At 24.3% G+C, this 18,372-nt stretch overlaps 1 protein-coding gene across 1 annotated transcript in view; it reads left to right on the top strand.

The window, feature by feature from the left end:
- The window catches only part of LOC112604286, a gene marked incomplete at its 3' end in the record, with an annotated part of 49,023 nt that extends 36,282 nt beyond the window's left edge, over positions 1–12,741 (top strand). The window contains exons 2-4 of the mRNA XM_025353252.1: positions 11,440–11,617; positions 11,957–12,280; positions 12,594–12,741. Coding sequence (XP_025209037.1) covers positions 11,440–11,617; positions 11,957–12,280; positions 12,594–12,741 — 650 coding nt within the window. The remainder of the gene's footprint in view (positions 1–11,439; positions 11,618–11,956; positions 12,281–12,593) is intronic.
- Between the last annotated feature and the right edge of the window lie 5,631 nt (positions 12,742–18,372).

Genomic DNA, 18,372 nt, shown 5'->3' with positions numbered 1-18,372 from the left:
TATTGATCAGATTATAATATTATAATTATTTGTATAAACATTATGTTTTATTTAAAATATTAATTTATTATTATGGGCGCGTGTTTTATGTAAGTAGAAAATATTTTATGATGTGATATACATTGTTAATTTTTTTAAGTAACGTTAAAAAATAATAAAAGCAATTTTATTTTTGAATTTTACTTTTCCAAGTTTTATGGCATATTATTATGATAGAATAATATTTACAATGTACATCAAGTGTAATTATTTTAACTTAGTTTTATAAAAAAATTAAAAATTTTAATTTAAAAACACTCCTATCTATTATAATACATTAGAATGTTCTTGTGTAGGTAGAATAATTATAGTACTATTTATATGTATAAATATTATTAATTTTTAAAATATTTAATTATTTTTATAAAAAATAAAATTCATATTATGATTAGTAATCTTTATATTTTCATTGTTCAAAGAAAACAAAACAAAAATAGCAATTAAAAATTTGAAATATAACAAACACAAAATAGTTTCATTTAATAAGGTGCATTACAGTTGTTGCGTAGGTGTGAACAGTTGCATTGTTATACATAAGTTTAAAGTTAAATGATGTAAAGAAACAAACATAAACTATCTGTGTGTAATGTTTATACTTTATAGCTTTTACTGATTCAAAAATTGAACGCAAATGACTAGTGTAAAACAGACAACTAAAATATATTATATTATATATATGTTGCGTCCCTTATGTCAACGTCGATACATATATCAACGTAGAAATAGAAATACTAATGTTTGCAAGTTAAAAGATTAAGTCTTTATTTAATACAATTAACTCGTACAAGAATACAATTTTATAAGCACAAGATGGTGTGAGTGGTGTTACGACCTGCCTCTGAAATACTGATAGACGAGACCGTGAGTGGTGTTACGACCTGCCTCTGAGCGTCTCGAATATCTCTAACCATCTGCTGAGCTCTTGCCCTGGTCTCCCTTATATATGGTTAACCGTCAAGAGTGGTGACTGAGGAGGTGGTGACTTCCGATGACCTAAAGGAGCTCTCTAAATTAAATGTATTATTCAGTTGGGTGCCTTTCCTGCGATTTCATGGGTTCTAAGAATTACAAGACGTGTGATCAAGTCTTGATTGTCATATTAAATAGTACAATGTTAACACTATCGTTTACTCATCATTTCTGAGAAGTCCAGGACGTGTGATCATGTCTTATTCATTATATTAAATATCACGATGTGCAGGTGATCGCCATAGCCGTTCGATACTACACTGTTTGAATATGTTATTCCATCGGTATACACATCACCTCTCCGTATAATATATATGTGTAAAATAACACGGTACGTAACATATACGTAAATCGGCTAGACATATTATAAACGGAATTTTTCTTAAAATATTATCAATATCGTTTTCGCGAATTGAAATATGGCTATCTTGTTTTAAATATTGACGTAAGTTTGGATAGGCATAACATATACATCACTGTTAGAATTTTCTAAACAAAAATCAACTGAAAATTATTATACTAAATTATAATATACAAACTATTTTATCAACTGCATATATAAGAAAACAAAAAATCACTCATATTATAAATTATTGTAAATATTATTTTTAGCTGATTGATATAATACCTATCTTATGTGTATGAAGATAATGCATTTTAAAAGTGACAATTATTGACATAATTATAATATAACATAATGTTTCATAATATATAATACGAAAATTAGGGTGCAATAATAAAACGATGGTGTAACCCCATCATACATTATTAAATATTAAGACCGTAACAGCCAATTCATATCGTAGTATGCATTATTGTAGTAATAATATGTACCGTAATCATAAAAATATTACATAATATTCAGAGAGTGCGTAAAAGCAAGGTATACGGCATATACAGCAGTATAATATAGCGACGGTACTCCATTAAGTTTAAAATTAATGATACTTTGTGACCAGCAAAATGGGACCCTAAACCAATTTAATTGATTCATCAAGGCCACAAACTCGGAGTTCTCTCACCCCTAACCATTAGAGTCGTTATAATTATTAATAATTTGTTTGATTTTTCGGTCGTCTCGATCTGTAATATAGCATGATTCATATGCTTTTTAAACAAAAATTAAATTTCACAACTAATTTTCGCAAATCGCAATATTATTCAAAACGTTAATATCATATTATTATCATTATTAAACATACTTAAAAAATTCTATATATTTTATATACTAATAAAATTATATATTCCGAATACAGCCCGTACCTATGTATTACATGATATTGCTCATATTATATGCTAGATTAAAAAATTAAACAATAATGGACGAACTAAAACGTTAAAAAAATGACAATAGGCAGAACACCGTATATTATATTATAAATGTTTGTGTGTATGTAAATACACGTTACTGTATACACCACGTGCATTGTTGGATGAGCTTTGAGTTTGGCAGACCGGAAAATTAAATTTATGACACCTGCATTGTTAACAATAAACCTCTTTTGCTCGAATGAAGAAAATGGGGAATGCACATTTCCAAAAATGATTAACACATTGCCTGCATATAAATAGTCGCAATCAATATGATATTGTGATTGCCATCTCTGCAGATTAAAAAACAATATGCGAGGTTACGGGTCAACGGTTTGACGAGTAAAACATTCCGTACTTTCGTAGTTACATTGTTATAATAATAATAATAATAATAATAATAATAATGTTATTGTTATTTTGCGTGTACAATTTTATAAATTTTATCAGTTAGTTTTTATTTAAAATAATAATATAATATTTATATATTATATATATATATATATATGATCCAAGGTTTTATGAATTTAAGTGAGCTTTTTTATTTAACATAGTGTTTTTTAATCAAATTACTAGTAATAAGCAAATAAACATTATAAACAGGTAAACACGTATGTGAGTAATGACATATCATAATTCATTATATATATATATATATATATATATATATATATATATTATATTGAAGATTAAAAAAAAATATTTAGAAATAATTCATGAAATATATTTTTACTTATTTATAAAATAATAAGTATGTTTAAAGTTAAAATTATAAATTTAATGACTTACTTTACTCACAAAATTACACTAATGCAAAAAAAGAACTAAGAACCACTAACAATTACTACTCGTATAATTAATATAGTTTAAATTAAAAATAATACTTAAAATTTAGAAATACATTTTATAAGCTAAATAAAATATGAATTAATGTTTTCTTATATTTTACATATCAGTAGAAAATTTTGATTTTTAAAAAGAATTGTATAATGCAAAATTATTGTCAATAATATTATGATAGGTAAATAGATTTAAAAACGTGAGTAATTTTTAAATGATTGTAACATAATTAATTAGAACTAAATTTACCTCAAATGCAATTTGTTTTTTTTTTTTTTTTTTTTTTGGCACATTATTGAGTGTGGCCGTAAAATAAAAAAAATAAACATAGAAGTTTGTGACATTGCATCTTTGACAATAATATAATAAAAATAAAACAAAGAATTATTTAATAATTAATTTTAAGCCTATTCGATGGATAAAAAATAAATATTCTGAAATCGATGTCAGGTGCAAGTGGTGGGTCACGAACACAATAGCTGTATAATAATTTTACGATAGAGCATCAGCAGTCTGCAGCTATCTGTTACGCTCATCATAATATAATAATGCATCATATTTTTATTTTATATCCGAACCGCATACAATTACCGACCAATATTTCATAAATTATACGATTGAGATAAAATATGCACAATTAGTATAATTTATTATCTTTATCGATTCTATTTTGCGTATACTATGTCTTAAAGATTTTAAATTTACCTAACGATATATTACAGAAGCGATCTTATATATTGTATACCTACTATAATAAGTATTTTTGTTAGAGGTTATTGAACTTAACAATTTTGAACTCTCTCAATAACCAAATGGTTTAGTGTTCAAATCAGATAAATTTTCAAAGGTGAGGGGGTGGTTTTATATATATATATATAATTATTAATAATTTTTAAATATTCTGAAAAAAAATTGGAAGTGAATTACCAGAGAGCTCTGATAAAAAAAAAAAAACGAAAAAAAAAATAGTATGACTATTACGGTGACGAGACAATCATATAGAGCCCCTATAGGTATCTTGGAGACACAGTTTAGCTAACTCAATGTGATACTATGCGCACGATACAATATAATAATAGTCAGAGACGGTAAATTATAATGTAACACCTAGGCTATTCCTTGTTCACTACCATTGTTAAGTCTGGATTAACATCGTGATATTAAATAGTAAATAATTAATGCAATCATTTATTGTTTTACTGTCAGTTAATAATATAAGTTCAAAAATTTCTGTTACAAATTTAAAATATTTTATTCAACAATTGAATAAATAAAAAATGAATACCTACTTAAGAATTTCTCTGTATAGTATTGAAAAATTTTCGAATATTAACGAAGTATCGTTTATACATTATGTTGTATTTTATATTTCAATTTAAATTAGTAATACGCATATTATACAAAGAATTAAGTTATTCGCATTATAGAAATATTTAAAATTCTATGGGTTGTTCATTTATTTTATAAATTATTATGATTATATTTTAACTATCTTTAAAATGTAGTTTGTTGGTTAGTTTGTTAACTATTTATTAATAACAATTATGCATAATACTGAATATAATATGAAAAAATAATCCAAGATCGTCAATTCTAAGAACATAAAAAAAAAAAAAAATAAAATATTTTTAGTTACCTGATTTACAAATATTATTACTGATTCTTTGAATACAGTAATAATTTCCATTTATAGGATTAATAAATAATGAATTACTTATGAGAAGATAATCAATTTTATATTTTGAATAATCATAAATTTATAAATAATATATACAATTTCTGAAGTGAAATAATCGAAATAATTCTTACTTTGTAGTCTATAGTTAATAGTAATATAAAAAAGTATAATTTAATACCTATCGATGAGTTTAAAGCATTAAAAATTTAGAAACAAAGTTGTTATATTAATAATTGCTCTGAAAATATCGCGAATTTTAAGTTATCATCAATAATAATATTTGAGGAACTCTATAAAAACTACTTGGTATAATAATATTTATCTAGTATCCATAATATACTAAATTAAAATTATATTTAGTTTTTCTTCACATAATATTCGTGAATTGTATTGTAAATTCACAGATCTACTTACTATAAAAAATATTGTAATACAATAAAAATATGTTATAAAATAAAAGTTATAGAACAAAAACAAAATATATAGTCTTAAATTTGTTTTAATAGTGTTTTATATAGTATAATATTGTTTCATATAGTCAAATAGTCGATTGGCATGTGGTTGTATCAATTAATCACAAGAAAGAAAACATATTGTTATAAGACATATTTTAACTCAACAGCAAGATGGCTTAATGATTTTTTTTCTTTTAAAACCTGGATAATAGCATTACAAAAAAAATCGTAATAATGATTGATCAAAACAATATCTACAGATACTATGTTGCTTCAATATAAATAATACATTCGATATATTACTCACCATGGCTGACGCCCTACCGATATTGTGCACTTTAATTTCACTCAACAATATTAATATTATAATTTATAAGTCATAGCGTTATTGTTGCCATGATTTCTTTACATACGTATAATACAATGTGGGCTACCGAGTGTTTTCGTTTTTCTCATTAAGTTAACATGGAAATCACAGTGGCCCACACCGTATCTAAAAAAAAAAAAAACAAATTCTTACCCCCATCTATCGTCAAACATTAAATATAAGGATAGATAACATTATTATTATTATTATCATAAATAATGCGTCCTTCCTATCCGCCCTCAAAACCCAACGCCACACGCGTGCCGACGGGTTCCCTATATTGTGATGATAATAGTAATAATAATAATAGTAATAATAATAATAATAATATATACGCACTGCACCGTCCGCCCATCTGTCCAGTCATCGCCGCCGTTACAAACCCCGTCGAATAGCAAACGTGCGTCCGGACAAAGGGTTCAAAGTCGTAAATATAATATGTGTACCCACTCGACCACTGGCCATTGGGTTTTCACCCCAAAGGGTGCAAGAATATATGCGTATAGTATATTATTATTGTAGTGTGTGTGATTTATTGACAGAAAATCATCTTTTAACGTGGAAAAATTGTTTTTATTTTCACCTACAGTTGAAGTAAAGTTCATGATGTTCCTTGTTGATATAAGATTTCAATGAACATAATATTATTCTCACATTTTTGATGTGTGGTATGCACATTTCGAAGTTGACTTATGCACATATTATGACGTATACGTATCGCGCTCAATCGTGTTAAATTCTTTATAATTATGTTGACTGTTATTTTTTCGTGTTAATTGAAGTGCACTGGAAGTTATAAATATTTATTTTTCATTAGTTCCCGAAAATTAATGTTATTTTTTAAAAGATTACATGAATATACAGAATGAGTATTTTTTTTTAAGTATATTTTTCTTGTTAATTAGGAGTTAATTATAATACCTAATAAAATTATGGCTTGAAAGCTTTCCAAAAAAAAAATAAAATAAAATATATATGAAATACACAGGAATAAAACTGTTATTTACAGTTACATTATGTTAGCTGAAACATAAAAATGTAGACTTTCTATGTAAAATAATAATTAATCTACATGCTGAAAATACAATATGAATGACTCAATAATTTACGACCACTGTGGAATATTTATTATACATAATATTATATATAGTACGATTTATACAATTTTGAAGGCTTAACATTTAATTTTAATTGTTTTCATATTTAACAGATTAATATTTAGTCATCTTATCAAATGCATTTATGTGGAAGTTAACGAGAAATAAATAAGAAATGATAACGGTTTGTATTTATTTCTACATGGCATAATAGCTGTAGTTTGTGTACAACTTTAAGCAAACTAGTACATTAATTAACGATTTTCAAAACCCACATTTCACGCAAAAATTCTCATGCACTCCCCTAAAAAACTTGAAATTCCAATGCAAAGGTTGATTCAGGCTACTAATTTTATACAACTTTTGTTAAAATAGATATTTCAAAAAAAAAAAAAATAATAATAATTAGTAATAAAGACATTGAAATAGTCGGAAATTCTGTGTAAGACACTTCGAGTTGGCCAACTTTAAAATATATTTGAGAAGAGTGGTTGATGGCTCTAAAATCACCAAAGTAATAACTATTATACATTGTATATATTTGTTTATTTATATTTGCAGTCAATAATTTCTTATTCAAAGTCGTTGAAAATAAAAATTTTAATCCACGCTCGCTCACGCGTTACAGCAGTTAACTAAAAATTAGAAACAAGACATAACATTTCTGATGTTTGGTAAAATATATTATTATTATACTATTGCAAAGAATTTTTGATTAACGGTTCTTAAGAAATACTTGAATAAATTTAAATGGAAATTATTTATACAAACTAATTAAAAAAAAAATAAAAAAAAAATACTTGAATGCGTGGTGCATTATACACTTATTAATTAATTTTATGATTTATTCATTATCTTTTCACAACTAAAAAGGGATACGAACATTACATAATATGAAGTATGTGCGCTTCGGATGATGACAATTGTACAACACTGCAGTATTAATTAACAGTATAAATAAATTGCCTTCATTTAGTTAAGAATCTATTTAATACAGTGGTAATAACAATAAAAAAAAAATCATTTTCAAGTAAGCATACAGAATATGTGTACTAAATTTGATAGGTAAACGGTAAACATTTATTTTAAACGCGAACATTTATACTTACCGACCGGATACATTACAATTATTTATAGGTTTAATAAATGTTAAAAACAGGTAGCTTATATCTTTAGTTATATTATAATATGCCTGTCGGGACCAGGATTTAAAAATCTTTTCTTAGACATTTTTACTGTGTAACATTGCTATGTTAATTTTTACAAGGATAATATTCTCAGAACTTTTAATTAATTCTATAAACTTTTTACTCAATCTAAAACAAAACGTTAAAAAATATTACCTTTTTTTTTTTTTTGTACGTAAAATTATATCCACTTTTAGTACATGAAAATTTCAAAGATATGTACCAGTAATGGGTACAGGGTACATAAGACTACCTCTATAGCGTACAAAACCTTTCACTAGGTTTTATTATTTATGTTCGAAAAACGCGTGCAGTGTTTGGAACGATTAACACTTAACTCAGTCTGTATCTGGGTATTGTATGTTTCATGTTTACAATGTAAAAATAAAATGTGAGTTTCATTGGCCAACTCAAATGTAAAGATTTAAAATATTTTACAATGATCTCCGAGTTTTAAACAAAATAAATACAATTTATGATATGGTACACCATTTTATTTTACTATTATTGATACTACTTGTCTTATAAACACGAGAAAACATTACGTAATATAAAACCCTTAAATTTAAAATCTAGGTATATTTTTTTAAACAACTAATTGGTTTTAAGTATAATAATATTTTTCCAAGATTGTTTAAGCTTTTAATCTTATTTTTGTTTCCTATGGTCTTAATTGAATATTTACTTTACTAGAAAAAAAAAAAAAACATAAGGTTAGCATGGTTAAATTAATAAATAACTTGAGTCTTTTTGAGTCGATAAATTAGAATTTGAGTTAAAAAAATTATCTCAAAGAAATAATTAAGTAAAAAAAGTCGTGTTAGTTTATTATGCTTTACATATTATAATACTTGTTTATTTTTAAATATTAAAATTAAATGTAAGTCTCATAGTTACATTTTTCCTTGTACTATACAATTATTACTGTTTATGATATTTTATAAGATAAATAAATAACCACCAACGTTATTGAAATTAATTATCTATTGCTAAAATAATCTAATCAAATATAGTGTAGTTATTTTATAAAATTATTTTATTTTATTTATGAGTTACAAAAAAATACTCAATAACATTGTAATACTATTACTAAGTCTGATATAATATAATATTTAACTGAAAATACATTTATATTATTATTTTTCGATTAAAAATGTAATTAATGTAATTAATTTAAAATTTGATTTACATTTCTAATATTAAATACTAATTACAACTCTGATATGTCAAAATCAAAAATTGTTTGAACATTTCTTATAAAGTTTGAAATCATTAAAAATACCATAAATGAAATTTTTTTGATGAAAGGAAATTATTTTTAAAAAAAAATATTGAAACTACAAAACAAGAAGTTTGCAAGCAAATAAATTCTGTAATTATTTTATAATATGTTTTGTTTGTCGTTAAATTACATTAATTTTTATCATTTTTGTTTATTTATTGTTTAATAGTAGATATATATTTAATACAACTTTAATACTATTGAACAGCACATACCTAATGTATATTATAAATCATAGTTATATAAGTTATATTAAAAAAAATTTAAAAGACTTAATTCTATTAATTTTTTTCAGTTACTATTAACATTATCTACTTATGACACTTAAGTGTTTAAGGATACTGGGTGGAAGTTATTTAACAGATACCTAATGAATGTCTTTTATTTATCACGAGTTAATAATTTTAATTAGTTAAGTAACTTATAATTATTATTTTTAGATCCTTCAGTAAGGAGTAAATAATTTATAACAGAAGTATTTTTTTCTCGATCAGTTAAAAAGGTTAATAAGTTTAACTTTAGTTTTTTTCTTTCAGTGGACAATTTCTACATTCTGAATATAATGTAAATAGTTTATTGAAAAATTATTTAAGTCTTTTTCTTAATTGCATGTTAATTTATTTGATTATAGTGTTATTTATATGCCTAGATATTATTTTTGTTTAATATTTTTTGTGTCTTTGAATTTAGCTGATTTGATTTAACATCTTCATGCACGTAGGTATCATATGATACCATTACATATTATGGCGTAAAATAATTTAGATTACATAATTATTTACTACTAATAGTATAATCTGATAATCAACATATGTAGTTTTTATTCCATAAAATATTTGATGTCTCTCATATCATACAGTTTATATTATCAATGCTCGAAAATCATAATACGTTATTTTGAAAAAACATGATTCTTGTTATGTTTGTTGTTAAGTTTTATTTACTTTTAACTATTTTTTGACTTTATTTTAATGTTTTATAGTTTAGTTATGTTATAAAGATTAATATTATCTATAGTTTTAACGATTTTATATTAATGTTACTTCGTAATACACAAAAGTATACATGGTATCATATGATACTACTGTGCAGTTCAGGTACATGTATATTTAATTTTATTTAAATGTTTAAAAAAAAAAAAAAAAAAAAAAAAAAAAACACTTTTTACGAAAAATATCCAATACCCATTTATAATTTTTTATATACCTACTATTTTTATTTGTAAAACATAAATAATAATGTGCAATTAATTTAATTGACATGGTTTTTATCAAAGTTTCAACATTTAGATTTAAATACAAATTATATATAAAAACATATTATGTGTAATATATTCTACACAATATCAAAAGATTTTAAATGAAAATTACAATAAAAACATTTTCATGAATAAAAATTACAAAGAAGTAGAAATTCAAGACACTGGATAATTTAATATAATATAACGTGACATTTATAATTTTTTATTCTAGTCCAAGCAATAAAATACTAATTGTTATTGATAGATAATTATGTTTAACTGTCAAATAGCTATGTGTATAGCTATTATTATTAATATATATATATATAATATAGTATAATAAAATAATATGTAATTTATGCTTTTATTTAACATTTAAATTTTTCTGTAGAAGTTTCATTCTGAAAAAATCTAATAAATATGATAAGTAATACATTATTAAAAACTTTCCTTATCTACCTACTACTTTTTATTTTTTTCTCTTAATTAATATAATATATTACTATATTGAGTATGATAAGGTAATTATTAAGTTAAATATCATTTAATAAAATTATTATACGCTTAATAACTACTTTAAATTCTCGCAATGATAAAAAAAAAAAAAAATCTTATTGCAAATTTAATAATATAGTATGAAATATATATATATATATATAGGTTGTTATGAAATACTTTTTTCAATGAATAATAATAAAATATATAATATTATTTTTATATATAAAAAGTGAAAATAAGAAGATTATCACCCGGACAACATATTTGTTTACAATTTATAATTAAATTTAAACAATTAAATCAAAACAAAACAATAAGTTAATACTTTTATATCGCATACATTATTAATACTTTGAATAATTCAACTGAACATAAAAACTAAAAATGACACTTAGCAAAAAAAATACAAGTACCTATTATATTACTTTGAAATTTTTAATAATCTTGGTAATTAATTTTAAATTGTTTGCATCTAGACGATGCAGAATGTAAAGCATTATTAATTTACACAACCATTGAACCACAAATCCTGAACGAAAACTTTCCTAAAATAGATACAGCATCTACAAAATCGTATGATTTGGAGGATCAACAAAAAAAAGTGGAGCTAGTATCTGAGAATTTTGATTCAGTTTTAAACTTAAAGGAACCTTTTTATATAAATGTTCAAGATAACAATATATTTGATGATATGTCAATAACAAAAGATATAGTTATAAGGTACGACAATTCACAAATTATCATTATTATATCGTATAAATTAACTTATTATCAATTAGTAAAAACGTATTAAATTTAAATAGAGATAAATGTTATGATGCGTTGGTTTATTTGTTAAAATATTTGTGTTTTTATACATTTTTAAAATTGATATTAAAATATAAAGTTGGTTATTAACAGATTACCAACAGATTACTATAAAATAATCAATTAAAAGAAAAAAAATGATAATAGCTTTTAATTTTACCTAATGTTTTTTATAAACACATACAGCACCGTTAATAGTAATTTAATTGATTTGAATAACAACGCTAAAGTGGATTTAACAACTCTTTCTCGGACAGAAGTACAGATAACCCCCACAGAAATTGTTGGAATCGATACTATAGCTTTAATAAATGAATTTACAAACAAAAATCGGATCAAAAATGTTAAAAAATCTGCAAAATTACATGATCTAGATGATCAACAAGAAGAAATGGAGTTGGAATTTAAGAACTTTGAGCCAATTCCGAACCCAACAAAATCATTACAAAAAAATACTAAAGAGAAAAATATACTTATTGGTGTGAAGCCAACGAAGGATTTAGTTATGAGGTTAGAAAAATTACGTTTTATCAAATTATAATGTTTTCAATAAATTGTATGTATATTTTACACGTATAGCTAAAGTCGATTAGTAAAAATGTATTTAATTATAATTGAATATAGAAAAAATACAATGGGTTGGTTTTTTTATTATATTTTTAAAAGGAATCTTTTAAAATAAATATGTTATTTTCCCAACGCTTGAAATTGACGTTATCTAAAATTATTTCTCAGCAAACAACCAAAAAATAATCTATTAAAAGAAAAAATAATTATAATTTTTTTCTATGTTACCTAATATTATTATTTTCGATACATACAGAGACATCGACAATCTTTTAATTGATTTGAATCATGATGTTAAAGAGGAGTTAACAACTCTTCCACAGCCAGCGACACAAAGGATCCACAGAGAAGGAGTTCGTATGAATACTTCAGCTTTACGAAGAGAAATGTATATTAAAAACAGATTACAAAAAAAGTATTAAGAGCACAATAAAATTGTATGCAATTTTCAATACCATTCTTGTAATTATGCTTTTAATATATTATTATAAGCAGTTTTACTATAAAATACAAGTAATTGTTGTAACGTCATTTTATTGAGATATATTTTATTGTAGTTGCATACAGATTTACAAAAAAGACAAACTTGAACTAATATGTATCGGTGCATTATGAATACTATACATAAAACATACGAGTAAATAAAAAACTAAGAGATATTCAATTATTTGATAATTTTATTAACTTATTGTAGATAACTGAATTTTGATTGATAACTATTTAAAAACAGACATTTTAAAGTTTTCCGTAGTATTTTCTTGTGCTTAGATAATGTTTTGATAAAATTATAAATTAACACTTGATCACATTTGAAATATTTAGACGCTACGTGAAACTTAATACCTATTTTTTTACCTCCTTCCACCTTATTTCTGAAAAAATATAAAAAATGATAAAAGTAAAAAAAATCAATTATTATGAAAATAATATATTTACAATATATATGTAAGTTAAAAATTAGAACCATTTAATAACAAATCAAGATCAATTAATAAAATTAAGTGTTTTAATATTAAAACGCATAATCGTGTATTGGAAATTGTAAAAAAATATAACGTATGAGAGAAACATTAAATAAATGACAATAAAAAACTAAAAATTGTAATTAATTTAATTTCGCTAAGATAATTATATAAAATGATTCTTGTAGGAATATAAGTTAAGAATAGTGCAATATCTTTAATAAAACAAACAATTACATTATCAGTATCCGTGGCAACGAATTTCGTAACTGATGGATGAATAGTACAACAAAAGGAATAAGGCATTTTTTGCAAATACCTCTCAAAATATTAAATATAGGAGCACAAAAATACTTTCTTGTGAATAAAAATTTGTTTTAAAAAAATGTATACCATTTTAATTAAATCACATCATCTTAATAGGCTTAATAGTAAGTTTTTTTTTGTTTGAATATCTAGTTATTTTGATCTTTATTTTTATTGTACGTTTTGGTTGGAGGATTTCCATTAGAAATAAAAATCATTTAATTATAATTTGATGGCAATGTTGCCCTAATTTAATTAAATCTAACGTTGCAAATAACATATTTGTCTATAAATTAGTAATAATATTTTAAATTAATATTTTAAATGGATTTACTATTTCATACGATTGGTGTATTATTTATTTATTTATTTCTTTTGTTTTTCAAATATTTATTTAACTAATAATATTTAAACTCAATATATATTTTTTTAAATAAATAATTGCATATGATATGATAATACTATTATTTATAACACCGCGCATGATATTTAAAAGAGATTTACAAGTTTATAATATTACTAAATTGTCTAAGCAAAAAACCAATAATTCGTTTAAATTAATCAAATGAGTACGTACACCACTACTTATTGTGTGAAATTAAATTTACAAAAGATGAAACATATTAATAAAAATTTAACTTTGATATTCATATTAAGTACAAAAATGTTAACCATTACGAAACTACAATAAATTATAATTATAAATTAATACATTTATATTACTCGTTCGATTTTAAATAATATTTTGCATGTTTTTTGGTAAGTACTTAAAAAGTGATTTTTAATCTGAATATTATACATTATTCAAACCTATCTATTTTATTACTGTTATTATAATATTATTTTATTTTTATCATAACCTTAAAATCATGACAATGTATTATATTATTGAATATAAGTGTTAAACATTTCCTAAATTGATACTTATATCAATATGCATGTACAATAGTTTTGTTTTTAACAAATTAATATGTTTTTTTTTTAAGTATCTTTCGTATTTATTTTAATTAAAGCTATTTATTTATTATGCGATTATACTAATCAAATTTTGAATTAACTAAACGTTAAAAATAATTTTAATTTATAAATTACATTTTGATTGTAGGTAAATGGAAATTTTTTTTGTTTTTTATTATACATAATATCTTAAAAAAATTAAGAAAACAATAGATTTTTATAATTTTATCAATACAAGTGGCGTTATATACTTATTTATTTCTATACGTAGCTTGATAATACGATAATAAAATTTAAATTATATATTATGTGTGTTTAAAATTATAAAGCATATTATAATGTTTTGAATTATTTATTTATACTTACCAAATTAAATATCGACTACACGATTTTACTAAGTTAGAATTTCAATTATCAACAATTTTGAATGTTATTTTATTTTTTTATAATTTCTGTATAGTTATTTATGTGTTTACATAGCACGTTAAAAAGCATAGACAATATTCATATGTTTGTTTAAAATTGTATGATTCTCCATTCATATCGGATTCTAAACTAAACCTTTTTTATTCCTTCAAATTGTATTGCTTTGCGTATAAGATTAGTAAATAATTATTAATAATTTCAATGTTTATATAAATTAAATAAAAATATAGTATATTCATACTAAACAAATGACAAACCTACAAATTTAAAATGAGCTTAACTGATTTAACAGTTAATAGTATAACTATTCACACTAATACTAAATTATTGTCACTGAATCAACAATATGTTGGCAGGTGGTTCGTGTGGTTATGTTATTTAACACTCAGCAGTGAGACATTTCTTAATCGAAATGTATAAAAATCATCACGTAGATTAGTATAATTACTTAGCACGAATAATGTTCATTAAAATGAAAAATGGATCGTCCAAGGTCGACCAAAGTACTATATAATGACGAAAATGGTAACGACGTCAGTGGTGACGATGGATCCAATTACGTTGCGAAACGACGATAGTATTATATTATATAATATTTTAAAACACAATAACGATTTCCGAACAAATTTTTAGGAATCCGATCCCAATTACTAAAAAAAACATTGTACACAATCAAAAAATATTTCGTATGACTGTGGATAAAAAAAAAAAAATCGACGATTTGAAAATAATGTGTTTGAAATTGTTTAAAAATTTTATATTGTAAATAACTTACAATTGAAGCTAATAAAAACTACCATACTAATTATTGATATTACTAATTAATTCTAACTGTTTATATTAAAAAAAAAGTATTTTAATTAGCCAACAAAGGTTCTTAATTTGTCTTTTACTCGATTTTAGCAATGTGATAATAGGTACGGTAAATCTGTTGTGACATTCACAAAAATAGTATTAAACTTACCAGTGTTAAAGTAAAACACATAGGTAGTATGGTATAAAACAAAATAGTGTATTATGATATAGCTCTAACTATTCGGAGCTTATACTTTAAAAATGTAAAACGGTATAGAAAAAAAAAAAAACTAAACGAAAAAGATCTATTATAATAAAATGGACGTGATAATGAAAAACCGTGATAATGACTTATGACTCGTGATATATGTATAATAATGGTAATAATAATAATATAATAGTCCGAAAAAGTGTATCAATCGACCATTTATGATTTATGCACGGCCATTGTCGTCGATAGAAGCGGTTCTGTCGGTGACGACGAGTTGAATTCCAAATTTCCGGTCCAACAGGTCAGGTTATATCAAACACTGTAGGTACATCGTAATTACAGTTAGTATTTAGGTACATATATATTATACTTAACTGTCGTGTAGACATGGATAGACAAAACCTAGATGCAATGTGAATAACGATAATGAAAATTCCTAAGCAATGCTCACGCCCAACTCGTGCTTCTTATTAATTTATATTGATGAAATATCAATACGGAGTAACGATATGTGGTTTTGGGGAGGATATATAATATATATATATTTATAGTATTGTTTTGAGGGGCGGGTAACGGCTATGACTATTTAAACAGGCCGACAACCCCAAGGAAATATATTATCATTTGCACCACCGACAAGCTTGGTCGTTATTTATACAATTAGAATACAGCTGGATTGCGGGACTAACTTCACCGAAACTTACGTTCAACGTGGATGTGTTGGTTGTGTAGGTGTAATCGTTATGCGCATGCGCTTCTGTATGCAAAGGGTTTTACGCGCCACACGTGTGGCTGCGTGTGGGGTTGTGTTATCTCGTCTCCGGTGTTACCGCGTCTGAAGGTATATACTATACTTATACATACACGTGTGTGTGTGTGTGTGTGTGTTCTTAGGTGTGTATGTGATGCCGCAATCAAGCAGATTAGGCTCAGATGGTCGGATTAAGATGGTAAAGGGGATTTTATTGGGCTTGGTAGCGTCTACTACTAGCACTGGCTCGACGACGGTGGATCAATCGTCCCCGGACGCTATATTAGGGTTTATACTGCGCATAATATTTGGATATAATATTAAGCATAAATATATGATGTATTTGTATACAGGATGGTTATTTTATTGTGAACCACGCGATGTCTTGGAAATTTAAGGAATACTTTTTAATCATTATTTTCTAAACGTTCAAAAACATAAAGTTATTATCTACCGCATAGTTTCAGGTATAAAACTATGCATCTTTAATAATATATGATAACTTACCAGTATATTGTAATGATAACCACTCATAATCAAGTTATAGAAAAAGAGTGGCATCATCATGATATTTTATACATTCACCATACTATTATAAATACGGTCATATAGATGTTTAAATTATGATCATGGACATCTTTGAATAGTTATTGTTATGTCCTTATCTTCACATAAAAAGGTTGACCCTATCGGCTGGGATGAGATTCATCGACCATCGGCGACTTGACATCACTCTCCCCGTGTACGCCTTTGGTCGTGGTCATACATTAAATGTAATGTATATATGTATATGTTATCCAATAAATTGTGTATCTGTTAAATAATAAAAGTGCTGTTTTTTGTCAATCCTGTGTTTTCTTTAATTAATATAAAACCTGCACGTCATTCCTATGTTGATAACCAAACTAGAGTAAGTCAATTTGATATATATATATATAAAATAATATCCTTATATGTATAATCGTGTATGTATACATATACACATAAGAGGGTAGTGATCCAGATCGCCCGCACAATATATATGAGAGGTAAATGCATATATGTTGTGCGAGCATGTCTAATTCGCATTACTAAAATATTTTGTACTTAATCGTTTAATAATGTATTGTATTTCTTATTTATTCGATTTCTTGTCATTTTTTATTATTGCCTAAAATACCATTTACTATTGAAAAAGGTAAATTTTATTTATACGGGGGATTAATATATATATATATATACTTTCACAATCCCAGACGACAATAATGTATCTATACACAACAGACAAAAGAAATAAATAGTCAATATAAATACAATAATAAAATAATAATAATAAGAAAGTACGTATTCGTCGAGCATACCAATTAATAACAATATTATTTTGATAACTTTCATAACATTATATATATGACTTTTTTTCTCAAGTAAATATTCATATAGTTTTCGATGGAATTATATTTTAAAAAAGTTTTTTAACTATCACACATATTGATTGATTTTTAAGTAAGTGATTCCAATTTTGTTATTCTTTAAAGAAAAAGTTATTCAATTTTATTGATCGTCATAGCATAATTATTATAAAAGAGTGATCATTTATGTATCTAATATTTTCTAAAAACTGATTAACTCAACTATATCATACTGTTAT

Source organism: Melanaphis sacchari, unplaced genomic scaffold (assembly GCF_002803265.2).
Source record: "Melanaphis sacchari strain LSU unplaced genomic scaffold, SCAv2.0 Contig11_pilon_pilon, whole genome shotgun sequence".
Taxonomy (NCBI): domain Eukaryota; kingdom Metazoa; phylum Arthropoda; class Insecta; order Hemiptera; family Aphididae; genus Melanaphis; species Melanaphis sacchari.
Note: the sequence above shows the minus strand (reverse complement) of the source record. Positions and strands in the feature narration are given on the sequence as shown.